At 33.0% G+C, this 26,955-nt stretch overlaps 1 protein-coding gene across 1 annotated transcript in view; it reads left to right on the top strand.

The window, feature by feature from the left end:
• LOC114330589 (sorbitol dehydrogenase-like) overlaps positions 1 to 19,591 on the top strand; it is a 65,225-nt gene extending 45,634 nt beyond the window's left edge. The window contains exon 5 of the mRNA XM_028279985.1: positions 19,316 to 19,591. Within this exon, the coding sequence (XP_028135786.1) occupies positions 19,316 to 19,584 (269 nt within the window). The 3' untranslated portion in view covers positions 19,585 to 19,591. The remainder of the gene's footprint in view (positions 1 to 19,315) is intronic.
• The last annotated feature ends 7,364 nt before the right edge of the window (positions 19,592 to 26,955 follow it).

The raw sequence follows: 26,955 nt of genomic DNA, 5'->3' as shown, positions 1-26,955 counted from the left end.
CCCATTATTATTTTGATGTCAAACCCTGGTAATTTATCATATTCTCTTTCCAATTGCTCGTAGAATTCATCTTTTTCTTCTTCGGTGGCATCTTCAATCGGTGCGTGTACATTTATTATACTTATGTTTCGTTTGTCCCCTTTTAATCTTATTGTGCATAGTCTATCTGATATTGGTTGGAATGCCATTACTCTTTCTTTCCATTTTCGCTGTATTATAAAACCTGTTCCTAACCTTCTGGTTTCTCCCCCGCTTTTAAAAAATACCACGTCTTCTATTTCTACTATTTCTGTTTCCAATTGTTTTGTCTCTTGTAAAGCTATTATTTGTACATTATATCTTTTAATTTCTCTAATTAATTCTTTGAGTTTTCCTGTTTCGTATGTGCCTCTTACATTCCATGTACCCAAGTTGACTTTAGTTTTCTTTTTGTTATCTTTACTTATTGCCTTGTCCATTGTCTGCGTCGTTTCCTTCTTATTTATCCCTGTTGCAAACTGTATCTTGTCATTTTTCGGCTTTTCTTTTTTATTGCTGTCTTGATTTGTTCTATTTCCATAGTTCGTAATCCTATTCTTTGCATTTTTCGTCGTCATTTGTTTCCTTTCATTGCTATTGCTTAGTTTTTTGCTTTGGTCTCTACCACCAACGTTTGGTTCATTCCATCCCAGCGCCATATTTCATGATCGGCATATATTTTCTTATACCCTACTTTCACTTTTCTCCCTTCCTTTCTTAGTTCTTGCGCTTTTTGTCTGACATGTTTCTGTACAATTCTGTCGTTCTTTGATAGGTCATCGTTGATATAAACTAGACCTTCTTCTCGATTTCTCAATTTGGTTTTGTTTCGCATGATTTTTCTTTTATCTTCTTCCTTTTCAAGCTCAACCAGACAAACTTTTTCTCCTAACTTCAGAGCCTTCTCTATTTGTACATCTACTTTTAATTCTGTCTGCATAAAATTTTTCATTGCATGTTTTAGGATATCTGGCCCATTTGTATCTATGTTCAATCCCTGTATAATTATATTTTTCCGCCTTTTTTGATTTTCTAAACTTTGAAGCCGTTCTTCTATTTGATAAACTGCCTGTTTTAGTTTCGTGTTTTCTTCTCTTAATGTTACATTCGCCTGGCGTAGCTCTCTTATTTCATCTCTATATTCTTTCTGCTCTCTACGCATCTCGCTAAGTTCTCTTGATTGTTCCTCGATTTTTAGACTTACTCCTGCCATCATTTCCATAATTTTTTGTATATTCTCCTCCATTTTCTCCTTTCTGTAGGAGGGAGATCTGCTTATTTTTATAAAAATAAAAATAATAGTGTGAGTAAATTTAGTCCTGTCGCCAGGGGGGGTACAACGGCCTTCTTAATTCAGATGGACTTACCCAAGTTCTTTTTATGTATTCTGACCCGTAGAACACGAATTTTTTGGGTAACAGTTGGTCCGGATGTCGATAAGATTGTTATAAACAAAGAAGTTGAGGAATTACATAACAGCGATTTCTCGCAAAACAAAACATTTTTTTGTATTTTTTGGGTCATTCTAACCAAAAAATGTTCCTACAAGTTTTTTCGTAGGATGCATAGTTTTCGAGATAAACGCGGTTGAACTTTCAAAAAATTGAAAAATTGCAATTTTTTAACCCGAATAACGTTTGAATAAAAAATAAAATAGCAATTCTGCTTACCGCCTTTAAAAGTTTAAGTCAAATTATATCTGTTTTGAATATTTGCATTGCTAAAAATTTATTTTTTGATTGTTAAAAAAAGCTATAAACACATAGTGTTTCCCGTGCCTAATACATGCGTTTTAATGCATGCTACTTAGAAATAGCCCCGCTTGCACTTTTACCTCCTCTACGTACTCGTTCGATTTTAAATGAGAAATCATTGAAACATCACTCAAGCACTAGGTGTTTATAGCTTTGTTTTAACAATAAAATAATACATTTTTAGCAATACAAATAATTAAAACCGATATAATTTGACTTGAACTTTCAAATGCGGTAAGCAGAATTGCTATTTTATTTTTTAATCAAAAGTTTTTCGGGTTCAAACATTCCAATTTTTCGATTTTTTGAAAGTTCAACCACGTTTCTCTCGAAAACTATGCATCTTACGAAAAAATTTGTAGGAACATTTTTTGGTTAGAATGGCCCAAAAAATACAAAAAAATGTTTTGTTTTGCGAGAAATCGCTGTTATGTGATTCCTCAACTTCTTGGTTTATAACAATCTTATCGACATCCGGATCAACTGTTACCCAAAAAATTCGTGTTCTACAGGTCAAAATACATAAAAAAAACTTGGGTAAGTCCATCTGAATACAGGAGGCCGTTGTACCCCCCCTGGCGACAGGACTAATTTATTTCAATTAATAACTAGGTCATTACCAAACTTTACAAAAAAACACAATTCATTAAAATATACTCGTATAGTATAGTAAGAAAAACATGGTGTTGATTCGATCAAGCATCAAATAAAGGATATTTATATTTGCCTTTATAAACTTTAACTTCGTTCTTGCCGTTCTGTTTATTTTGATTTTTATTTGTAGTTTGAGTTGATGTATACAGAACAGCTTTGCCATTTGCAGCCATTTCCAGAAAGTCGCTCGTTCAAATTATATTTTTCATTTTATTTGCATTTCTCCGTATTTTCGTTTTGTTAATCTGTTACCATGTCGCAACTATTTGCCGATATTGCCGAGTTAAGTGCCTAATTAGGAGTGTTGTATTTTTTTCCATTTGCTTTATCCATTTAAAGTTTAAATGAACATAAATAAATTGGAGATCAACAGAGAAATAAAATAATAAATAAAAATAATAAACATATCGTTATAAATTCCATTCAAATTCTGAACGATCAGATTTTGAATAAAAGTTCATAATACTGTATGCGCCAAAACAAAGGACACTGAAATCAGGAAGCCTGTGAAATATAATCGCGTCATATGAAGCAAGTGACAATAGTTGTCATGGTATTTTTAAACATTGTTTATTCTTCAGTTCCAAACACTACAGCTGGTCTTATGGCTGTTTCAAAATTATTGGAATTTTTCTGTCACACACGCCAAAAAAAAAAATAAAAAAGAAAAAACATGTAAAGGAGAGCTGCCAACCAGCAAAGTATACCTTGACTTTCGTTTGTGTGGGATAAATTTGGCAGTTGCTAATAGATGATACGACAATATAGTTTTTACGAATTTATTAAATAAGACATTAGAAACAATGATGCGCACAATTACCCGACGCATATCATTAGCCGACTCTCCCCTAGGTACCATTACTAGATCTATTTCTCTATCTATAAGCGGTGTTCCTACAGCCGCTGCCCGTTCTCGCATTTCGACCGCCATCGTTTTCTGTTCATCCATTCGTCTTCTTTGATGGCTCTATCCCTCATAATGTGCCGTACATTTTTTCCCTCCCAGGCCACTGAAGGCCTTTTCCTTCTTCTTCTTTGTTGTGGAAGGTAATTTAAAGCTTTCTTTGGCCAACTTTCTTCATCCATTCGTTTCACGTAACCATACCACACTAGTTGTCTCGTTTCAATTCTATCTACACTGGAATATACAGTATTTGTCCTCTCTCTAATATCTTCATTCCTGATGTGATCTTTTTTGGATATACCATACGCTCTTCTTAAATATAATCCATTTCTACTACTTCTATTCTTTTTCTATCTTTTGTCCTGATCTGCCAAACTTCTGCCCCACAAGTCATAATGGGCTCTACCAAGGAACGATAGATTGTCAATTTCGTTTTTTGTCTTATATCTTTAGACCGTAGTAGAGAGCTTAGAATGTTTACCGCTTTTTTGCCCTGGTGCGTTCTGTTTCCTTTCGATGTCTCTTTTGGTAGTGCCTCCTTTAGATATTATATATCCGAGATATTTATACTCTTTACATGATTTTGTGGTTCTAATTTCTAACTCTGGATCTTCTTCATCATTCCCTTTTTTTAAGATACTCTTTCTTTGACATATTCACATTGAGGCCAGATTTTTCATATTCTTTCTTTAGTTTTCTAAATATGTAGTCCTCGAATTCCTCATCATTCGCTACGACTACCTGATCATCAGCGAAAAACAAAGTTGATATACATTTACAACCGTCATGTCTATTCCCGTTCCGGATACTTGTTTCCTCCACTGATATAGCGATGATTGAATATATATATATATATATATATATATATATATATATATATATATATATATAAAAACATGAGATGTAGATCCTTGAAACACACTCAGTGATCAAAAGATCCAAGGTTAATGGTTTGACGACCACTCGTACGAAATCAAACAGATGAAATAGAGAATGTGGAAAAATCCCCTTACGAACAATTCTTATATTATCTTAATTACTTACAATACCCAACCCGAAATGGTGGATGTGTGAATTGTTCGTAAGGGGATTTTTCCACATTCTCTATTTCATCTGTTTATATATATATATATATATATATATATATATATATATATATATATATATATATATATATTAAGCAATATATATATTTATGCACAGATATCAAAGTGAGGTCCTGACATTACGCGCACTTAGTGAGGACCGGTAGAAAACGTAGACATAATCGTTTCAACTCTTCATAGTGACCTTGACAAGTAAATAGCAATTAAAAAATGACGAGTATACACAAAAAAAATTACGTATATGTGCCCCGTATTGTTCAAGTATATTGCCACCCAAGTGAGGCCATTATACGCAGCTATTAAAGTGAGACTGTATATACTTTTTCGTTATGCGCACAAAGTGAGGACAACTTTACGTGTATATTTCCTTACAGCTCATCAAGTGAGGACCATACAGTGTTGTCGATAAATATGAGATTAATCGTTTCTACTGCCTTTTTCTGTATAACACAGTAAGAATTATTATTGTTTCGATGTTTCAGTCACTTGTAGTTATAAGAAGATGTGGACTCTTTGTTCTTGCTCGTACTGTTTGTTAATTTTATAACATTTTAGTACCTCAGCATTAAATCACGGTAGCCTTATCGGAGACTAGCGTTAATAAAGAAATAGTTTTATATTTTTTAATAATTTACGTTAAAGATGGATAGGAAAGCAAGAATTTTGAAAATAGCGTTAGTTGAGAACAATAATAATCAAAATGGAGGACACAGTGATAGTTCAGTTATGTGAAATTTATATTGAACTTAACATATAAATATAAAAGCCCGACTTTTGATCTAAGGGGAACACAGTTTTTACGGTACATACATATCTGTCATTTGTCAACCCCCTCCCTTCCATTTCCCCCACCCCTTATTTTTAAATAGGGAAGAGGGGCGTGTGCTAGCTCATTTGAAAGGATATTCAATTCTCTATCCAGTATTATTAACATTGACATAATTATCTATACAGAGTGTATTTTAGTATAGGTACTGTTGCCCCTGTCGATTTTTATTTTGAAATGAAAATTTTAGAACCTTAATTTTAGTATACAAGATGATTTACTTAATTTAATTAAACTTAATGTACCTTTTTTACTGACTTAATTTTACAGTTATTCCACTAGATGGCAAATACAGTGAATATTTGCATATGTTTTATTTCGAATAATCATTTTAAAATAGTTTTAGTTTTCTATTTTCTCTGAAAATTGTTGCAAGCTTCTTGTTCTTATACTTAAAATCATGTCACTACAAATTTATACGAGACTCCATATTAAGAGTATAGAAAGTATTATAATATATGACATACATGCTTTTTTCCATTTATTGAAGATATTTCACCTTATCCTGAAACAATGCAATGTGACCAAGTGTCCTCAACTAAAAAAATATATCCCACTATTTTGATATTAAATGTATATTTTGTACTATAAACCGTATTGAAATAGATTGCAACATGTGTGCGTGGTTGGGATATTGACTGCGAAACCTAAGGCTTCATTCGCCTAATCATATTTACCTTTGATTCTTATAACAATAAATAAAATTGATTAACATTTTATATCAATATTATTAGTGTTTTTAAACAATATCAGTATGATATATCAGTATGATAAAGTCAAGATAAACAATACTATAACAGAAAGCTTTGAGGTCAAACAAGGACTGCGACAGGGTGATCCATTAACGCCTATAATGTTTAGCATATTACTAGAAAAGGTTATACAGGAATCAAACATTAATAGAACAGGTCTGATCTACCACAAAAAACATCAGTGCTTGGCATTCGCAGACGATTTGGTAATCTTGGCTAGGAGCAAAATAGAACTTATAGAAACACTCATGAAACTCGAGGAGAGGGCAGCAACCAAAGGATTGTATATAAATGAAGCAAAAACAAAGTATATGGAATGGACAAATAAGCAATTCGTTCGGGGGCAATACATAACAATGACAACAGCGAAGGGAACACAGTATAAATTCGAAGAAGTTGAGAGATTTGAGTACTTAAGAACTGTCTTCACAAGAGATCCTAACTGTGAAGAAAAAATACGAAAGAGAATTATGTCGGACAACCGCGCTATATTTGCTTTTAATGGGTTGTTAAGAAGTAAACATATATCACGAAGAGCAAAACTAAGAACTTACAAGACCGTAATAAGGCCGATAGTAACGTATGCTTCTGAAACATGGGTCACAACAAAAAACATCAAGAGTTGTTATTAGTTTGGGAGAGGAAAATGCTGCGCAAAATCTTCGGTGGTGGACAATGGGTAAGAAGAACAAATAAGGAACTAACTGAGCTCTATCAAGATCCTAACATACTAGCAGTAATTAAGGCGCAAAGACTTAGATGGTTGGGCCATGTGCAGAGGATCATTCCATCTAGAATTCCCAGAATGGTACTATCTAGTGCATTGGCAGGGAAAAGACGAAGGGGAAGACCGAGGTCACGATGGAGTAATGGAGTTAGAGAAGATGTGAGAAGAATTAACTTAAGGAACTGGGAAACAAAAGCGACTGAAAAAAGGGAGTGGAAAAGAATAGTACATCAAGCCATGGGCCTACTAGGCTCGTAGTGCTTACATATTATAATATCAGTTTTCTAATATTATCCACTTCCATATCCAGTTCCGAATCCAGTGGTTATATTTCTTCCGTATTGTTTAGTTTCGCTTCCAGTGATTGTATTTTTTTCTTGTTTTTTTTTTTTGAAATATTTATATATTATTTTATTACTATATTTTTTTATTGTGCTCATAATAGATTGCAACATTGTCTACAGACATGAATGCAGTAACAATAAATAAAAAAATCGGAGATCCACACCCCGGATTTGAAATCGAAACCTCTGCTTTACGAATCCGAGATCCGAGGTCTACCCACTAGGTCACTAGGCTATCGCTCTTAGACAATATTTTTTCCTGAAACGGGGAACTTTTAAAGCCGGGTCTAGACTATGTAACAAAACATGCTAATAACAAAGTTGTACAACAAATTTGTTGTACAACTTTGTTATGTAACTTGTTAATAGCATGAGTATCCAGACTATATAACAAAAAACAAAACAACAACATGAGCATAAAGTTTGCAGCATTTTAGATGGATAGCTGGTGGGTTAGGTAGTATATAAAATTGCGTCATATAAGTATGGAGGATCTCTTCATAGCAACAGCAGCTTGTGTAATATTGTGGAGGCGACACCGGCGTGTTAAATTAATATTTTGGATGTGTCCTTCATTAGCAGCTCGAGCAAAATATAGGTAGTGGTACAGCTCTTTTAGCTGATCTGGAAAGAGATAACATAGACCCATCGACAGGAGACATTAAATGTGATGGCAGTTTTAAAAACTTCTTAAGAATAGAAAGTTCTGATTTTGAATTTCTTATAAATGAAATCGGCCATAAAATAGGCAGGAAAAACATTTCGAGATGCAATTCCAGTAAGAGAAAGATTAACAGTTATATTATTAGCAAAGTATATGAGGCGTTCTTTGCAAAAACCCCAGTTGTCCTTTTTTTTTCGGAAATGGACTTATGGCTTCTATGGATTGAAGGACTAATTACCTACGTTCCTTGCGTAAGAAACTTGCATTAAAATTACAGTAGTTCAAAATATAAGCGACAAAAATATAGGCGATTCCGCCTAAACCCCATATGTCAAGCGCAATTCCCTTCAAAACCATAGTTGTTATTGGTGTTTTTGCGGGAAACTTTATCGCTTGGCTGTCAGAACCGTGGGCTGTCAGTAGGTTTTTATAGGTTAAATATCCTTCGAATAGTTGTGTTGCGTGATATTATAAGTAAACACCATTTTTCGTTCATTTTTTATTTTGGTTTATTACTATAAATATCGTTTTTCCTATAAATTAATGAAAAATTCCTGCAAAAACCCCATATGTCAAATGAATAAATGTCCTTCATAAATAAACAAAAGGAAAAAATAATGTTATTTATATTGTAAACTGTGTGTAATCATCAAAATAATAAATCACTAATTTGAGAATTTCCGTAAACTTAATAGGGTTCAATTAAATAACTTTTTTTTAAATATCTCCGATGTTGTAAAAAGTGACATATGGGGTTTTTGCAAAGAACGCCTCATATTTTTTAAACTTTTTACTCATTGTTTCAGAGAGGAAGTATAACATTTCTGTAGAATTTAATTCCTCAGTATTATCGTCTTCACCTCTTTATGATTGAGTGTCACTGTCTGTTTGAATTGGTGTAGCTGGAGAAGTAGCGGATGTAGGTGTAGTGGACGGAATAGAAAGGCTCAGATATATTGTATGATTGAGTGCCTGTTTGAGTAGCTGATGAAGCAGTCTGCATCTGTGTAGCGAATGAAGTGAATGTTACAGGTTTTATGTCTGAACACTCTGCTCTGTAGAGAATAGTATTTTTGTCAAATTTAGAGTTGATTTTCACCGATTTGCTGTTAAGGTTCCGCGTACTGCTTTTCTTTTGTTGGCTTGAGTTATAGGCGTACGTGCATTGCATTAGTTTTAACTACAGTTTCTGTATCTATTTTCACTTCTATTTCAGTCTATTCATCGTGTTTTTTATTTGTTTTTTAAATCAATAAATGTAGCTCATCCCATAGCAATCCCATAATACTCGTTACTTACGAAATAGCTCAATTAAATGAGTAGTCAGTTCTTTCGACAATTTCATCGCGTAAATAACCCTACGTGAACAGAGCAAAGAAAAATCTAGCACAATCACTTCAGAATGAACAAGGCGATATGACTACAACGGTTGCTGCTCGCGTAGGTACTATGCCAGAGAAATGTTTCAATAACATGTTTTTAGGTGTAGATCAGTCGCGGTGCGGTTTTATAACTTTCTTTGATGTTTACCGACATCTGTTGGATAACATAAAACATGCTATATAACCAGAAAAATGTTATACAACACTGTGTTTTAAAACTTGTTTATTTAAAATTTTGTAACAAGTTACAAAACTTTGTTATTTAACATGTTTTGTTACATAGTCTGGACCCGGCTTAACGGTAACTTCTTATAGGTAATACACTACAATTTCTGAATATTTTTTCTGAAATCTATCGAATGGTACCAAACACGACCCCACGGAGGTGGGGGGGGGGGTTACTTTAAAATCTTAAATAGGAACTCCTTTTTTTTATTTCAGATTTGGATTATTTGCGTAAAAATAAGCAACTTTTATTCGAAACGTTTTTTCTAATTACGGATAGGTGGCGCTATAATCGGAGAAAACGGGTGTTGGAAATGGAAAATTAAATTAAAATATGGAAAGTCCCCACTAAAATGGAAAATTTTACTTAACTTTTTTGGTTTTAGAACCTAATAATCACAACCCAATAGGTCCCCAAAGCGCTCGAGTGACTGCACATTTAGCATACTTTGCTCCCCTACTATATATGTATTATAAATAATATGCGAAGTAATTATTAACCCAAACAACCATAATTCAACTTTTATTTACTAATAAAGAACTGGACGAAAGTGTCACATCAGCTTTTATGAAACACATGAATATTTACATAAAAAGGTAAGTGATCTGCTTGAAATCGATATTCCCAAAATCATCTAAAAATTGTTTATACTTGAGTACTTTGAGACTCTTGTATGAAATGTGAATACCGAAATACGATTAGGAATCTCCATTATGTAATTTTTAAATAATACATAATTCTTAGGAAATGAAAGGTATTATACAAATGTGTTAAAAAATACTACCTACTGAAATTTTTTGATGGCAATAAATGATGAATTGGTTTATCGAATTTATTTTTAAGGTGATACAGTAGCGATCAACAGGTAGCCAAAACGCGTTCCAAGATTGAGGCTGTAATTTTGAATATTTTTTCGAGATATTTGGCACACGTATTTGTATTATAATAAAGAATGGCGGTACAGAGCCCAATTTGAAAAATATATTAATATGTGGAAATTACTCTGTAAATAAATACAATATTAAAAAAACGAGTCTGTACCGCCATTAAGAAGAACAAAAAAATACACTTTCTTCAAATAAACTTTTTTATCAGATGCCTAGATTTTGTGTCATTTTGGAACTACTAATGAAATAAAAAATTTTAGTAGTTCCAAAATGACACAAAATCTAGGCATCGGATAAAAAAGTTTATTTGAAGAAAATGTATTTTTTTGTTCTTCTTAGTGGCGGTACAGGCTCGTTTTTTTAATATTGTATTTAATTACAGAGTAATTTCCACATATTAATATATTTTTTAAATTGGGCTCTGTACCGCCATTCTTTATTATATTACGAATACGTGTGCCACATATCTCGAAAAAATATTCAAAATTACAGCCGCAATCTTGGAACGCGTTTTCGCTACCTGTTGATCGCTACTGTTTCCTCTTAAGTAAAATATGTCATTTGGATATTTTTTTTAAACTCGATAGATCCTAGGGACATGTCGGTAGATCGGTAGGATCATCACTTTTGGGAGTTTTGGGAATATCCCAATTGACAACGCAATATACACCGACGCCGTCTACAACGAGCGACGAATCAGAGATGCCAGATTGGGGTACTTTCGCCCATTTTTAAGGTAATTTGAAAGCACATGGGAAAATTTTTATAGGTTGAATTGGTTGGGGAATTTTTCGGGAGGAAAATTGAGCAAACTGAATTGCAATATAAATGTATTGTTATGATCTGCTTTTTATTAATTATTATTTATCTGATTAATTATTTAATTGTCGCAAATCATACATAAAAATGAATAAAAAATCTCAGGGTGCCTTTTTATACTATAAAAAAAATCTAAATTATCTCACGTTATACTTATCTTCTCTCGTGGGTTCAGTATCTCTTAGTTGATCCTAATCGGGATAAAATAGGGAAAAGAAATAAAGCAAAATATTAAAATAAACATACAGAATTGTCTTTTATTTGTCAAAATCAATACTCTAAACTCTATCAAATCTAAAACCTGTGGACACAGATGCCTGAATGAAATCATTACCACTTAAATTTATTATAGTTAAAAAAAAACAATTTATCGGTTTGTTCCCGATGACTTTGGTAAAACAAACTAAACAAAACAAATTTATGTATTCGCAAGATTAGCTATACTTCCTATTTACTTTTAGAAATATTGGAATTTTAATTCATATGCCTTTTACTCAAAATTTTAGTTTCCGAACATAAAAATATCTTTCACATAAGTTGACTGACCTTTTGCTTCACTCACTCTGATGTCTTCTCGTGACCCAAAACAGCTCTCCCTCGTTGACTATGTTAAAGGCTACTCATCAAAGCCCTCTCCGTTCTCCAGCTTCAAAACTATCAGCATACCAGCACCAATTCTCCAACAAGCCGGGCCTCTTTTGACACGTACTCGATTCAAACAAAACTCCAAAAATTCTCTGCTCTCCTTCTCACAATAATACAGAATCAAAGAGGTATTTCGTCTCAATTTGATCTGTCTCTCGTTCCACTTTTCAACACTATTCTCCACTATCAAACAGCCACTGGTATCTGCTAACTATCTATCCACTAAAACGTCGAACCGGTCCTCAGCGATGCCAAAAACATAATGACTTCCCCTTCAAACTCTCTTAATCATTCAAACTACTTTTCCCCTTCCACGTTGCCAAGAATCTGAAACATCGACTTTTCCATTCGACAAACAAAACAGTCACCCTCAAAACCATTCCGACCATCCTAATTACCTTCTGAGAACTATACAACATTTACTCGTGTTGAAACAAAGATACTAAAATTCCAAACTTTCTCCTAAAACCACTTTTCTAGAAATTGATAATTACCTCTACCCTAAACAATCTTTTTCCATTTTAAATCAAAATACATCGTTATTTTCACTTTAATTATTCACAAAAGTCTTTAATGGTTCATCGGAAAGCTCATTAAAAAAAGAAATCCACTTACATCCAAACTAAATTCTAATAAATATTTACAGATCAATATACAGGGTGTATCAAATTTATGTGCCCGCATTATTAAAAAAAAATTAATTTAATTTTTATTTTGCCTTTGATTGATAAAATTGAAAACACAATATTATGTAACACATAACATTATATTAACATTATAACCTATCGAGTATTTGCTTCTGATTAAAAAAACCGAAAAATGGTTTTTGGAACAACCGCTTTTTTTGACCAGTTATAACCGCCAGGTTAAACCGTAAGTAAAAAACCGGTATAACCGAAAACCGGTTTTTTGTTCAACAACCACCATCCCTACCTTGGTTGTTACAAATACAGTTCGCTGGAATAAGTTTTACCCCCCTTATTAACTTATTTATTTTTAGCACATAAGAAAAACGCTCGGATAGGTCGATTTTTAAAATAATCATAGTATATTATAGCGTAAATGTTTCGAACTTTACGCGATCCCTCTTCTTCAGGTGACAGGCACAACTTTGATTTTTTTAAATAGGAAAGTAAGTACATCATGTGACACCTCATTTAAAGGCTTTTTTCTACAACCGTGTTAAAAATGCAATTTTTAGAACTCCATACGTGCGTTAAAAATGCTACTTTAAGGCAGGGCCGGTTTTAGGGTTCTGAGCGCCCCTGGCAAAATAAAATTTGGCGCCCCTTCATATAAGAATATACAAATTTACTGCAAATATAAAAAAAAATAGGAAAAAATCAAAATTTTACCATAAAGAACTACAATGTAAAAATATATTTATTTAAAAAATAGTAGGATAGTTATTACTTACAACTTATCCAACATAGGGCATAGCATAGCGAGCACATTTTAAGTTCAAGCGACGAAGAAGCGAGGTAAAAGATAAATGCACATTATCAACAACCAGTAAAAAATGTGTATAAATAACTATTTAGATGGAAAATAAGCCACAATTAAATTGAAAAAAATAATTTTATTATCGTTTCGACGCCCAAATCGGGTGTCGTTGTCAAAATACTACTAAATTAAACAAAAATGTTGTTGCTTAGTAAAAAATTCGTCTAATAATTTATTTAATCTGACTCATTTATATCATTTAGTGTGTATAAATCTTCTACAAGACCAAAAAACATGTTGATTGTGCGCAAGATATAGCTGCATCCCCAATAACTAAATTGAGGGAGTGGCATCCACTTAGCATAAAATAACATGCGGATATTCTTTGCAAACGCGAGCTTGTACATCTTTATTTTTTCTCTTCCTTTTAGAGCCGTTGTGATATCCTTGGCCTTACAATCATCTATGCAAATTCAAATAAAATCATTCATTATTTTTTTTTATTATCTCATGAGCTTTTTATTATCTCTATGACTCGATACCTATAGAACCAAGCTATGGTTTTAGGTATCGAGTTACTAGGACAAACAATATGCTGCATACTAAAATTAAACCCGGTACTGTGGGATAAGAACATCAGTATAAAAACAAAAAGAAGAATATAATATAACACCATGACAAAAAGTATTCTGAATAATGGGTGTGAAAATTGAATAAAAAATACGAAAACCAAATGCAAAATAAGAGCAACAGAGATCGAATACCTAAGTAGAAGCTGTAGAAGGGATAGAATAAATAACATAGAGATTAAGAAAATAATGGTAATGAATTCAAGGGATAATAGACAACATAGAACAAAAGAGATTAACCTGGTACGGACATGGCAGAAGAGCAGACCAAAATCGTTGATAAACAGAATAACAGATTGGAGCCCGATAGGAAGAAGGAAGAGAGACAGACCCCGAAAATCTTTTAGAGATAAAATGGACGAAGCAATATTAGAAAAGAAACCTGCAGGACTGGAAAAACAGAAAGAACTGAAAATAACGGTCAAGTGAAATAATACAGGAAAAACTATGGAAATCCAGGGTGGTCAAGAAAAAACAGGATGTTTCTAAATAAATGCAACAAACTTTAAAGGGTAATTCTATATGAAAAAATAATGACAATTTGCTCTATAAGCGTATGTCAGCAAATACTTCGTTTCCGAGATATGGGGTGTTGACATTTTTCTTACAAACTGACGATTTCTTTATTGTTCTAAAACCGGTTCAGATATGCAAATGAAATTTGATGTGTTTTAAGAGGTAATTATTGCGCATTTTTTGACATAAAATTAATAATTTTATATCTACTGTTGAAATGGTGTGAATTTTTTTAAAGAAAAACATAGTACGCCACTGAGATATTTCAAATAACAAATCATTTTGGAATTACTCGTTCAATTTATGATATATACAAAAATCTATTATTCCTTTTTTTCATACGTCGTTCGTGCCGTTTTTATGCAAAAAGTGAAACATCTTAACGCGTACAAAGTATTCGAAATAAATTTCTATATATTCATATTATGAAAAAGAACTTGTCAATTCTAATTCATATAGATATACCTGGTTTGTTTTTTTTTATTTCAAATTACACACCCACGGACACACGACAATGTTGATAAAGCAAAGTTTACAGAACAGGAAGACAAAACTATCTAACCATTGAGGCTATAATGACAAGTAGCAGTATAATAATATCACTGACTATTCATAAATTTGTTGATACTTCGTAAATCTGATCTTCGTGTATTTTAAGTATGTATGTATAACATTGTAATACCATAAAAGTGATAGGTATTACCTGACAAAAATGACCTTTAAAAGCCATAACAGTTTTTAGGTTGCATTATTTTTATTAGAGAATTTTTGTGAGCTAGAAATAGTTTTCTTATTGTTACAATTATTTAATATTAATTGTCTTAGGAGTAATCTTAGCCCAAAGATAATCTATAAAGTCCAAAAAAATAGTGAATGTAAAAAATATTATATTTTTTTTTTGTTTAGCTAATGCCTCGACAACTAATGGCCATTGGCATGGTAGGTACGGTAATTTTGAACAGTTAGGTACCTAGTGTCATGTGTAAGTAGTGTGGGTGTTGAGTAAGTGGCTTGTTACTTTGCAATGTCGACGTCATTGTCTTTGCAAAGAGACGCTAATTGTATCCGAACGTCTGCGGTCCCTCCGGTGAGAACCGATCCCACGAGGACAGAAACTATATTCATTTATTAATTTATAATAAATGAAAAATTTCCGACCCTGGTGAGATTCGAACCCACAACCTTTCGGATTTTTTCGATCCAAAGGCAGGCGCTCTTACCACTGAGCCACGGAGGGGGGTAAATATTATATTTATATATCAGCGTCTCTCAAAATTTGGCGCCCCCAAATTCTGGCGCCCCGGGCGGTCGCCCGGCTCGCCCGCCCCTTTATCCGGCGCTGCTTTAAGGCACTAGTGCTTTAAAATTTTTATGGCACTGCAATTCGTATTGATCGTATAGGCAATTTTGATGAAATGTCAAAAAAATATAAAAATGGAATGTCAGTCAAGTTCAAGTAAAAGTTTTTGTAGATATTGTCCTGTAATTACGTTTGTAGAAAAAATATTGCATGATATGCGTGTTAAAAAGTGCATTTTTAAGGCACTCATGTGAATTGCAGAACTCGCTGTCGCTCATTCTGCAAACTTTCACATGCGTGCCTTAAACGTGTACTTTTAACACTTATATCATAAATAACTATTGAAATACTGATTACAAAAATTTATAGTATTTTAAGCCTTTCTGAGAGCATATGCGCAAAAATTTCGCTCGAATTATTTTTAAATGCGTTCATTTTTTTCGAATACTGAGAAAACCTTAAGTATTTTTAAAAAATTTAAACGCAGAAAGAAATATTACTGTATTATCCATGGTCGAAAGTCCTTGAGAACTTCTATAATATTTATTTTAATAAGTCACAGGGGTGAAAAAAAATAGTCTGATTTTTAATTTTAAATATATATTACAAAAGAAACTTTTTGTTCATTATAAGGGACTTTCTGCCCTCGGGAATAATGTAGTCTTCTATTTTGCGTTTAAATATTTTAAAAATACCTATTAGTTATCTCAGGATTCGAAAAAAATAAATGCGTTTAAAAAGAACTCGACCGAAATTTTGCGCCTACGCTCTCAAAAAGGATTAAAGTATTAAACATTTTTGTACTGTTTGAATTTATGCGACGATTGACGATCCACTGTTTTAAAGATTGGTTGAACAGATGTTGCCAGTTGTATGGTCCTCACTATGTGTATCGTAAGTTATTCAACAGGGCATAGAATATACATGGTTAGAAAATATACGCCAAAGTCAGCGCCTCTATGCGGAAAATCTCTGAACTAAAAATTGATGTGGACCATACAAAGTGAGGTCCCACTTTTTTTTGTAAAAAAACAGTGTTTGCTATCAGTACATGTCTACGAAAAAGTCTTACATTGATTGACTAAGTGAGGTCCGTATACTGGACCTCACTTTGTACAGGACCTCACTTCAACCGCAGTTTCTTTTGATATGTGGCTCACTTCATACGCTGGGAGTAAATATATATATATATATATATATATATATATATTAAGCAATATATATATATATATATATATATATATATATACATATATATATATATATATATATATATATATATATATATATATATATATATTATTATTAATTTGGTTTCTTGGGTTTAGGTTCATAAAAGAAGAGATGGCTATGATGTTATGTCATATTTATTCGACGTTTCGTTATTTATTTTTTATGGCCTGAGGTCTGTTGATAGAAGAGAGAAAAAAGGCAAAAACAGCACTGACACTTAATTCTTATCCCCATCAACTCATAGAAAACACTTTTAAGTCGCGATTACATACATTCTACAATAACCAGAATAACAACAAAACTAACAAGGTAAAGAAGAATTACACATCTCTTCCTTATATAAAGGGGTTATCAGAACAGCTTGCAAATCTTCTATCTAAGCACAACATCACAGTTGCTCATAAAGGGTACAATCTACTGAAAAGGAATTTCACACAACTAAAAACAAAAACCCCTCAATTAAAAAAATCGCACGTGGTATATGAAATCCCTTGCACAGATTGCGATGGGGTATACATTGGACAAACCAGCCAGCTACTCAACTCAAGAATACGTTCGCACAAATACGACAAAAATAACTCAACGGCCCTCACAAAACACGAAAACGAGAAGAAACATAAATTTGATTTTGACAACACCAAAATCTTAAAAACCGAACATAACAAAAAAAAGAGGGAGCTCCTGGAGTCTATAGAAATAAAAAAGAACAACAATGCCATAAATGACAAGAAGGATGTCCAAAATTTAAACCAAATTTATTTTAACTTAATTTGAACTATACAAAAGAAAATTTAGCACGCCCATGATGCGAAATCAATTAATTATTTAATTGATGTTTCAAACATCGATAAAACATCACACTAATTTTGACACATTATAATTTAAACGTAATGACTAGTGGGTGTATTCCTATTTTTTACCATTGTTTTATTTTGTGACGTATATTTATCTATTTATGTATTTCTGTTTCACTACCAACTTTGCATGCAGGGTAAGTCAACTTTTATTAAATTTTAGTATTATATCGTTGATGAATTGTTTTTTTAGTCATGTAATAATAATTCTTGAAAAAGGCATGGATATCCAGCCGAAACGTCGAATAAATATGACATAACATCATAGCCATCTCTTCTTTTATGAACCTAAACCCAAGAAACCAAATTAATAAAATATATTAAGGTTCAAGAATCTAACTCAAACTATATATATATATACATATATATATATATATATATATATATATATATATATATATATAAAAACAAAATATGCACAAGATGGAATGCAATCATAGACACGTGTTTCTGACTTATTAGTCGTCATCAGTATGATATAGATATTTAAAATATATATATATATATATATATATATATATATATATATATATATATATATATATATATATATATTTTAAATAAAGTCGGAGACAGACAACATCCTTGTTTAAGCCCCTTTGTTATTGGAAATGTTTCAGATATAAAGTTTTCTTTTTTAATGACACTTCTAGCAAGCAAGCAAGCAATTTGATTTAACCCGACCTGTGGGAGATGTCCACCCTATCGAAAAAGTACATTCAGGTGTAACAATTTATTGGGGCGAGGTGTTTTGACCCGAGTAAAAACAGGGATCACCCCACCACGCTCCAATGCCCCAGGCCATCCCTCCCCCCCCCATAGCACGCTGATGCGCGATGGGGGCACAACTATCGTAGCCAATGGAATCCTGGGTAATAATAAACCAATGTGGTGCCCTAATCGAATTCAAAACTAGGCCAGCGTGAAGCGCTCTATGCCTTTATCTTCTAATTACTTATCCGCGGAACTAAAAATTGCTTGCTTGGGCCCCAAGTCAGTGAACCAAGCCCCACTGAGCTCAGTCCAATGGCTTGGTGCTCAAGTTTTTTTTGTTTTATGTTTTTTATATATTTTTGGTGACTTCCGGCTTTTTTTGTTTTGTTATATTTTTTTGGTGGCTTGCGCCTTTTTCTTCTATTTTTTTATGGGCTGACTTTACCTGATCGAGGTGTTGGACCTACGCTTGGGTTACGTGCTTCTTCGGCACTTGGTGTTTCGAGCTACGAACTATCTACTATTTTTTATTTTTACTTCTTTATCACTATACTTTCACTTTATTCTTTGTGTCTCTCTTTATTTACTTTATTTATTTCACTTTATTTCCTTTACTTTATTCCACTATTTGCTGTTTAGGACGTTTGTGCTTCCATCGGTGGAAAGCGTCATACCCTAGCATCTCTCGCAATGTGTGGCTTGGGTGGTGTTCCAGCTCCGCGAATTTGGCCCTTGCCTTGTCTGTCATTATTTCGGTGACTCTCACCTTTTGTAGCTCTCTGGACAGGAATCTTTCTGCTACGTACCTCGTATCTTTATTGAATATCATCCTTAATTGAATCTGTATAAACTACTCTGTGTGTGACTTTTTGTACATCCCGTATACAAGTATTTAATAACCATTTGAAAACTTTTTAGGAATAGGCGCTAAAGAAATGACCTTGCCATTTTCAGCGTCTCTCGTAAAAGAAATAACTATAATAGGGTCCTTCAGGTATGCAAACGATTATCCAGACGCTGTAGAGTTGCTGAGAGCCAGAAAAGTCAATATAGAGCCGATAGGAACTCATCATTTTAAACTAGAAGATTCTGTAAAGGCTTTTGAAGCGTATAGAGATAAAAAGGGATGTCCTATTAAAATATTAATACATTGTAATCCGAAGTGGAAGCCGAAGAATAAATGTTGATTTTTTATTTGTTTTTGTTTAGTATAGTATAGATAAATGTGTATCTATTAAAACGAACAGCTATTATAAGGCATAGATACATAATATTATATCTTATCAGATTTCTTTTGAATGGTTTAACTAATGCAATTCTAGCTCTAGTTATACCAGGAACATAAGTAAAAAAAAATAATCGGTTAAAAAGGAGAGGTGCAACTATAAACAAGTTATTAGCAACCTTAATAAGTAATATGGTTACTAATGCAACTCTTCTTCTCCTTCTCCTCCTCCCGATATCCTTTCAGGTGTCAGAGTGTGACTCCGGTTTACCAATTATTTATTTTTTCCATTATCTTCTATTCTTTGCTAATTCCTTCATCTACTCTATGGTTTTCCTCTTTTTCTTCCATATTCTATTTTATCAGACCATTTTTTTCTTAGTCTGCTTCTTCTTTTCATCTACATTTCTACTTCCATTAACCACTTCACTTGTCTACTTTTTGCTTTTTGCCAATATCCTAATTATTGACCAATACTATTTCTTATTTCTTCACTGCTCATTCTGTCATACTTAGCCTTTCCTGTTAGTTTTATGCTTCTTGTTGCGTAGGTACCCAGTTTTCACTAGCTGAGAAATAATATCAAATAAAATAAAAATGAAAATAAAAAATGAAATAAAATAAAATCATTTTTCAAGTTAAATTGTGGCTTATTTCCCAATTAGAATAGTGAATTATAAAAAAAAGAGAACATACAGTTACCTCTTCAATTTGTTGAATTTTTAGAAATCATTTTCAGAAAAGTATTCACACTTTTTTTAACAATTACGATAAAAAATTTATTGTTGTCTTTATCTGTTATGTAATTGGTTCAATTTAGCAAATTTTCGTATTTCTCTTTTTCTTGCTATCCTGATTAGTACTAAACAACGACTAAAATTTTCCAGTACGTGTTTCGTTTTAAGACTCAAAGTGAACAAAAGGTAAAATACTTTTAACAAGCATTTTAATGATTTGAAAAATATATTTTCTAGGGTTACACAAAACATAAAGGAAGATTTACTGTTTGATAGATAATTCCTGCTTTGATAACTCCTGCTTCCATAATTATTTTACATAAAAAGTCATGAGATACTAGTATGTAGGGTACTGAGATCTGCACTGAAACAAAATGTTAAAATTGTTTTATTACCGTTGTTAAATGTTAAAATTGTTCATACCGTTGATTGTTAAATATACAATACTTGTTAGTCGGAGCAATAAAGCACTGAAATTCCGAAAAAAAAACGACAAGACAAGGATCTTAATAATTATTTTTGCATTCGATTCGTGGATGCGCCAGGAAACTTTGTGACCCCTAGCCATTAGATAATAGTGAAAAACTGCATACAAAAAATGCATTTTTAAAGTGCATGTCAAACATACAATAAAAAAAATTCAGAACTCGTTAATTATCGGCGGAAATGAGTTAAATTTTGTTACTCTGGGGTTTTTGGGGTCGCTGAAAACGAATATGACGTCGCAAGTGATCTCCGGAGTACCTGGTACCCAGGGTATCTACTGTTTACATCGTCATTAAAATTCATTAAAAAATTAGTCAAAATCATTACTTGGGGGGCTTTTTGGGTCACTAACGACGAATATGAATATCGGCAGTGATCTACGGAGTACCTGGTGTCCAGGGAACCTACTGTTTACCTCGTCTTGTGGAGTTTTCGGGAAAAAATGTATTAAAAAACTAGTCAAAAATCATTACTCGGTGGGTTTTTGGGATCGCTAACGACGAATATGACATTGGAAGTGATCTCAGGAATACCTGGTGCCCAAGGTATCTACTTTTTACCTCGTCTTCGGGAGTTTTCGGCAAATTCATTAAGAAATTAGTCAAAAATCATTACTTGGGTGGTTTTTGGGGTCGCTAACGAGGAATATGACATCGGAAGTGATCTCCGGAGTACCTGGTGCTCAGGGTACCTACTGTTTTCCTCGTCATTAAAATTCATTAAAAAATTAGTGACAAATCATTACTCGTGGGGTTTTTAGGGTCACTAACGACGAATATGACATCGGAAGTGATCTACGGAGTACATGGTGCCCAGGGTACCTCCTCTTTACCTCGTCTTGTGGAGTTTTCGGCAAAAAAATTATTAAAAAATTAGTCAAAAATCATTACTAGGGAGTTTTTGGGGTCGCTAACGACGAATATGACATCGGAAGTGATCTACGGAGTACCTGGTGCCCAGGGTCCTACTGTTTATCTCGTGACTAATGATATTTGACTAACTTTTTAATGAATTTGCCGGAAACTTCGGAAGAGGAGGTAAACAGTAGGTACCCTGGGTACCAGGTATTCCGTAGATCACTTCCGATGACATATTCGTCGTCAGCGACCCAAAAACTTCCAAGTAATGATTTTTGATTAATTTTTTAATAAATTTTTTGCTGAAAACTCCACAAGACGGGGTAAAGAGTAGGTACCCTGGGCACCAGGTACACCGTAGATCACTTCCGATGTCATATTCTTCGTTAGTGACCAAAGTCAAGCAAATATGCAGGCTGAAAAGGAAAATATATGCGCATATATATGGATATTATTTGTGTCAATTATGCATGTATATGCATTTATTTATGTCAAATATGCATGTATTATTTGTGTCAATAATATTTTAAGTATGAAAGTTGCTGTGGTGCTATTTTATTTTTCACCAATTCTTTGAAAAGTATAAGTGGTTCGAAAGAATCTTGGCTTCAGTTCACCAAAAATTTCTTCACAAAACATTGCAGCCTCTAATCAAGTTCTCATCCAGTAACAATAATAGGTTTTGTTGGAAGAGGAAGATTCGGCAAATGTTCTTTATACAACTGATACCTTATAGGTGCCTTAAGAAATACTTTGTTCATATTTGAAATACAATTATTAACAAGAGGAAATTTATTTCTAATTTCTTCTGCGACCCTATTTAAATTCTGTGCTGGGCAAGTTGTATGTACTAAACGAGGATAAAAATTTTTCAAATTGCTTCCTACTTTAACCATGTAAGGTACAGCATCTGAAAGAAAAATAAAAATTTTTCGTTGGGAACAGCTAAAGGAAAAAAAAAATTGCTAAACTGTCTTGCAAAAACCTTGAAACTGTTACCGAATGCGTTGATTTTATTCAACTTCTTGGAAGCAATTAAATGCGATTTACAAGCTTGCCCATTTTTAAGAGATCCGATTAATAAATGTGCGATGTAACGTCCAAAACAATCAATTGTTTCATCTACACATACATAGAAATAATTGTCTCTAATTTTATGTTACTCAATACCGCAGAATATAAATAGAGAATCGACCTCGTTTCTTAAGCTTCTTTCACTTGGAATATTTGATTTGCAGTATTTTCCAAGAAATATTCGCAAATTTTCGTTTGATAATTTGGACAAAGCTTAAAAATGCTTCGAACAAATCATGATTAAATGTTTCTTGCTCACTTGATTTCCGATTAGTTGATTTTAAGCACCTAGATATCAAATCTTGCTTTTTCTCTCCCGATTCTAATTTATTTTTTTACCGGTGTGTAAAGCAGTTTTGCAATGCTGGACTATTTGAAATTTTTTTTCGCATGGAATCTGCAAAAAATTCCTACAGTAAACCAAATAATTTTTAGATCGAGGTTTATTTAAAGAATTTTAAATTAAAAATGTATATTGTTTGGTTTTCTTATTATTTTTATGCAATTTAAAATAATTTAGGTTTACTTTGTACTTACTTACTGCATGCTGAACATAATAATTTTCCCATATCAATGACCAATTCTGGAGGCTTTGATCCACACGGAAATATCAGGTACGAAGGTATTTGTACCATGAATAAACAAATAAATTCGCTTTAAAAACCTATTGTAGACACTTTATTTTTAAATATACCAGTATATGCAAAATTCAAAATAAACTACAAAAATATGCAAATGCATATGCATATGCACTATTGCATATTTGCCTGACTCTGTTAGTGACCCTAAAAACCCCCCGAGTAATGATTTTTAACTAACTTTTTAATGACGAGGTAAACAGTAGGTACCCTGGGCACCAGGTACTCCGGAGATCACTTACGACGTCATATTCGTTTTCAGCGACCCCAAAACCTCAGAGTAACAAAATTGAACTAATTTCCGCCGATAATTGACGAGTTCTGAATTTTTTTTATTGTCTGTTTGAGATGTACTTTAAGAATGCATTTTTTGTATGCAGTTTTTCAATATTATATCATGACTCGGGGTCACAAAGTTTCCTGGCGCATTCACGAATCAAATGCAAAAAGAATTATCAAGATCCGTCTTGTCGGTTTTTTTTTTTCGGAGGTAAGGCCGATTTTAGTGCTTTATTGCTTCGCCATGTCTTAACTCGACAAATGACGCTTTATACACATCTTAGATGGACAAATGCTTTGCACAAGTCTATATGTGACATTGTTTGTGTTCGGTGCGTCGTTGATTTTGGATAATCGTATAATAACACTAGTGTCATCTAACGATAAATACTTGACCCATAGACGTGACACTTTGTGAGATAGGAGTTTATAGTTGTATTAAACTGTTGGTGCAATAAAACCGATTTTAAAATTATTTTAGTTGTGACACTCTTTGAGCGGAGGTGTGACATGTATTTGTGCACACACAAAATGTAATAACCAAATAAGAATAATGGAGGAGACTCCGGTGGTTAAAATAGCAAAAGATAAATCACCAATCGGTAGAAGAAATATCGGCCGATTGCGCAAAAGATGGAGTGATAACCTTCCATAGAGATATCCACCCTAACAACACAAAACATTCCAGGAATGTACTATCAAAGTTCTATTAATGTTTGAATGTCCTGGACATTCAAGGAACATTCGGTGAACATCTGATTAAATTATTGGTGGAATGTTACCACAAGACATTCTATGAACATTGTACCAATGTCCTATATTTTAAGTGAGACCATTTACTATTCAATTTGCGTTCATTTTCAAATTTGCCGCGCGTGTTATATGTAAGTAGGGTCGCGTGCCGCGTGGTCATAGTCATCACATTTTCACATTTTATGATAACCTAAACATTTATGATTGGATGTAAAATGGAAATTATAATTAGAATTAGTGGCTTTTTTTGCTGTTCTGTATGTTAGTTTTGCCACAGAATAACTAACCACAGTTTTGCTCTGGCTGGATTTCTTTTGTTTAAACAATTATGTAAGTATTATAAAAACCGTTTTCAATTTTCTTTACTCTTTATTGTTTCTTTTGATTTTTAATTGTAAAGAATAGAAAAATGACCATTCATTTTAATTTTTTTTAGAATCAGCTGAAAGTGTTTTACAAAAAAAAAAAACAGAAAGGAAACGTAGGAAACGGCTATGAAAGGCAAAAGAAAGATATATGTAAAAAGTGTATTGGCTAGTTGAAAGAAACTCCACATTGTCGATGCATAATAAGTTATTTCTTTATAAACAAATATTAAGACCTGTATGGAATTATGGATGCCCACTATGGGGGTGTTCTTACTAGACCAAGTAATATAAAAATTATACAAAGATTCCAGAACAAATACTGAGAAATACTGTAGATGCTCCTTGGTATATGACAAACAGTGACCTCCATAAGGACCTAGAAATGGCAGAATGGAATAATCATCAAGAAGATAGCAGGAAGTCACGAGCAACAACTTCATAAGTACGAGAATATTGAGGAAATCCAGCTCCTCGATACTACTGGGCAAACTAGAAGATTGAAGAGGACAAATAAGCCTTTTAAACTAGTTTGAGTTATAGGTGATAGTGAAAAGCAGAGCATAGTACTTGTGTGCCTGTGTATGTTAAAATACGCTATCGGGTAAGCTATTCATTTTAAAGAACAGTAGTAATTTAGGTTAAATTAAAATTGCTCATTGGTCAGTTATGACCAGATTGCAATTGTAATGTACAATTAAATACAATGAATCATCATCGTAGTGATGATTATGGAAAAAAATATATGACAAGATTTTGTGCAATAAAAATGTTTATATTTATCAAGGATATATTATTTGGTATGGCCACATATACTTCTGGTAGATCGTCGGTGATGTGACAATAACTCCTATCTGCTTTTTCATGAATTTTGTAGGAGACGAAAGAGAATTTTTAGGGTCATCTACTGTTTTCACATGTAAATTTTGACATGTTTTGTAGTAAATAGATAGTTGAATTTACTACAAAACATGTCAAAAAATATCATATGAAAAAAGGAGGTGACTGTAAAAAAAAGTTTTTAGTCTCGCTTACAAAACTCATGAAAAACAAATCTGAGGTATTATGTCACATAAGCGACTATATCCAGGGAATGTCTAAAAAATATACTGTGAATGTACAAAGAACATTCGTAGACATTCGTGGAATATTCCAACAAGACATTCAAGGAATGTTTAAAATGCTGACACAGGACTTTCCTGGGACATTTAGGGGACGTTCTTGTGCTTTTGAGGACATTCCAAGAATGTTTTCAATGTCCTGTGTGTACATTCTAGGAACATACATGGAATGTTTGGTGTTATTAGGGAATGCGCTAATGAACAAGCAGAATTGCTTATAAAGTGCAAGAAGAAATATAATTTTAAAGTTCTCTATTTTACGATATCTTAAGAATAATAAAAACCCAAAATCAATACCAACACCATTGGTAAATATCTATAAATTCTAAAGCAGGAGTAATATTGTTTTACCATAAAATATTGTGTCCTCTCTGAATTAGCTGCGGAATAAATAAAGGTCAACAACAGGAAAGAGCAAATTGAAATACGGCTATATATATTATGTTAAAAATTTAAGGATATTGAAAATCGATTTTGTTGTATTAGGTAAAACGTATAATGCTGGAATAGAAGGACGGACGAGGACGGTGACATTTGGGGCCAACAAGCAATTGTCCATCATTAATAATACACTCACTGGCAAATAATATTTAATTTATTATATGAAGCAATTAGGAGTGACAATTAGAAGTATTTTATCGTGTACTTTGGAATGAGCGATTCTACTTTATGAGATAGTAAAAAACAAGATAACGAGTTAGAATGTGTCTGAGGAATTTGGTCGAGCATCGGAAACACGCAATATGGAAGTGGGTAAATAAAGAAATTAGAAAATCTGGATAACTAGATAGTTGCAGATGAATCTTACAGAAAAAATGAAGCTTAAATTAATTTTGTTTTATACCGCGTGGTAGGTGTGTCCAACTGCCAATCTGTCTAAACTTATTGTCAATAAATACTTCGTCTTCTTGCAGTACCGTCTCCTATCGGAGGTTGGCTACCATCACAGCAATCTTAACTTTGTTGGCTGCAGCTCTAAACAACTGTATTGAACTGCACCCACTCCCTTAAATTTCGCAACCA

The sequence above is a fragment of the Diabrotica virgifera genome, chromosome 9, assembly GCF_917563875.1.
Source record: "Diabrotica virgifera virgifera chromosome 9, PGI_DIABVI_V3a".
Taxonomy (NCBI): Eukaryota; Metazoa; Arthropoda; class Insecta; order Coleoptera; family Chrysomelidae; genus Diabrotica; species Diabrotica virgifera.
Note: the sequence above shows the minus strand (reverse complement) of the source record. Positions and strands in the feature narration are given on the sequence as shown.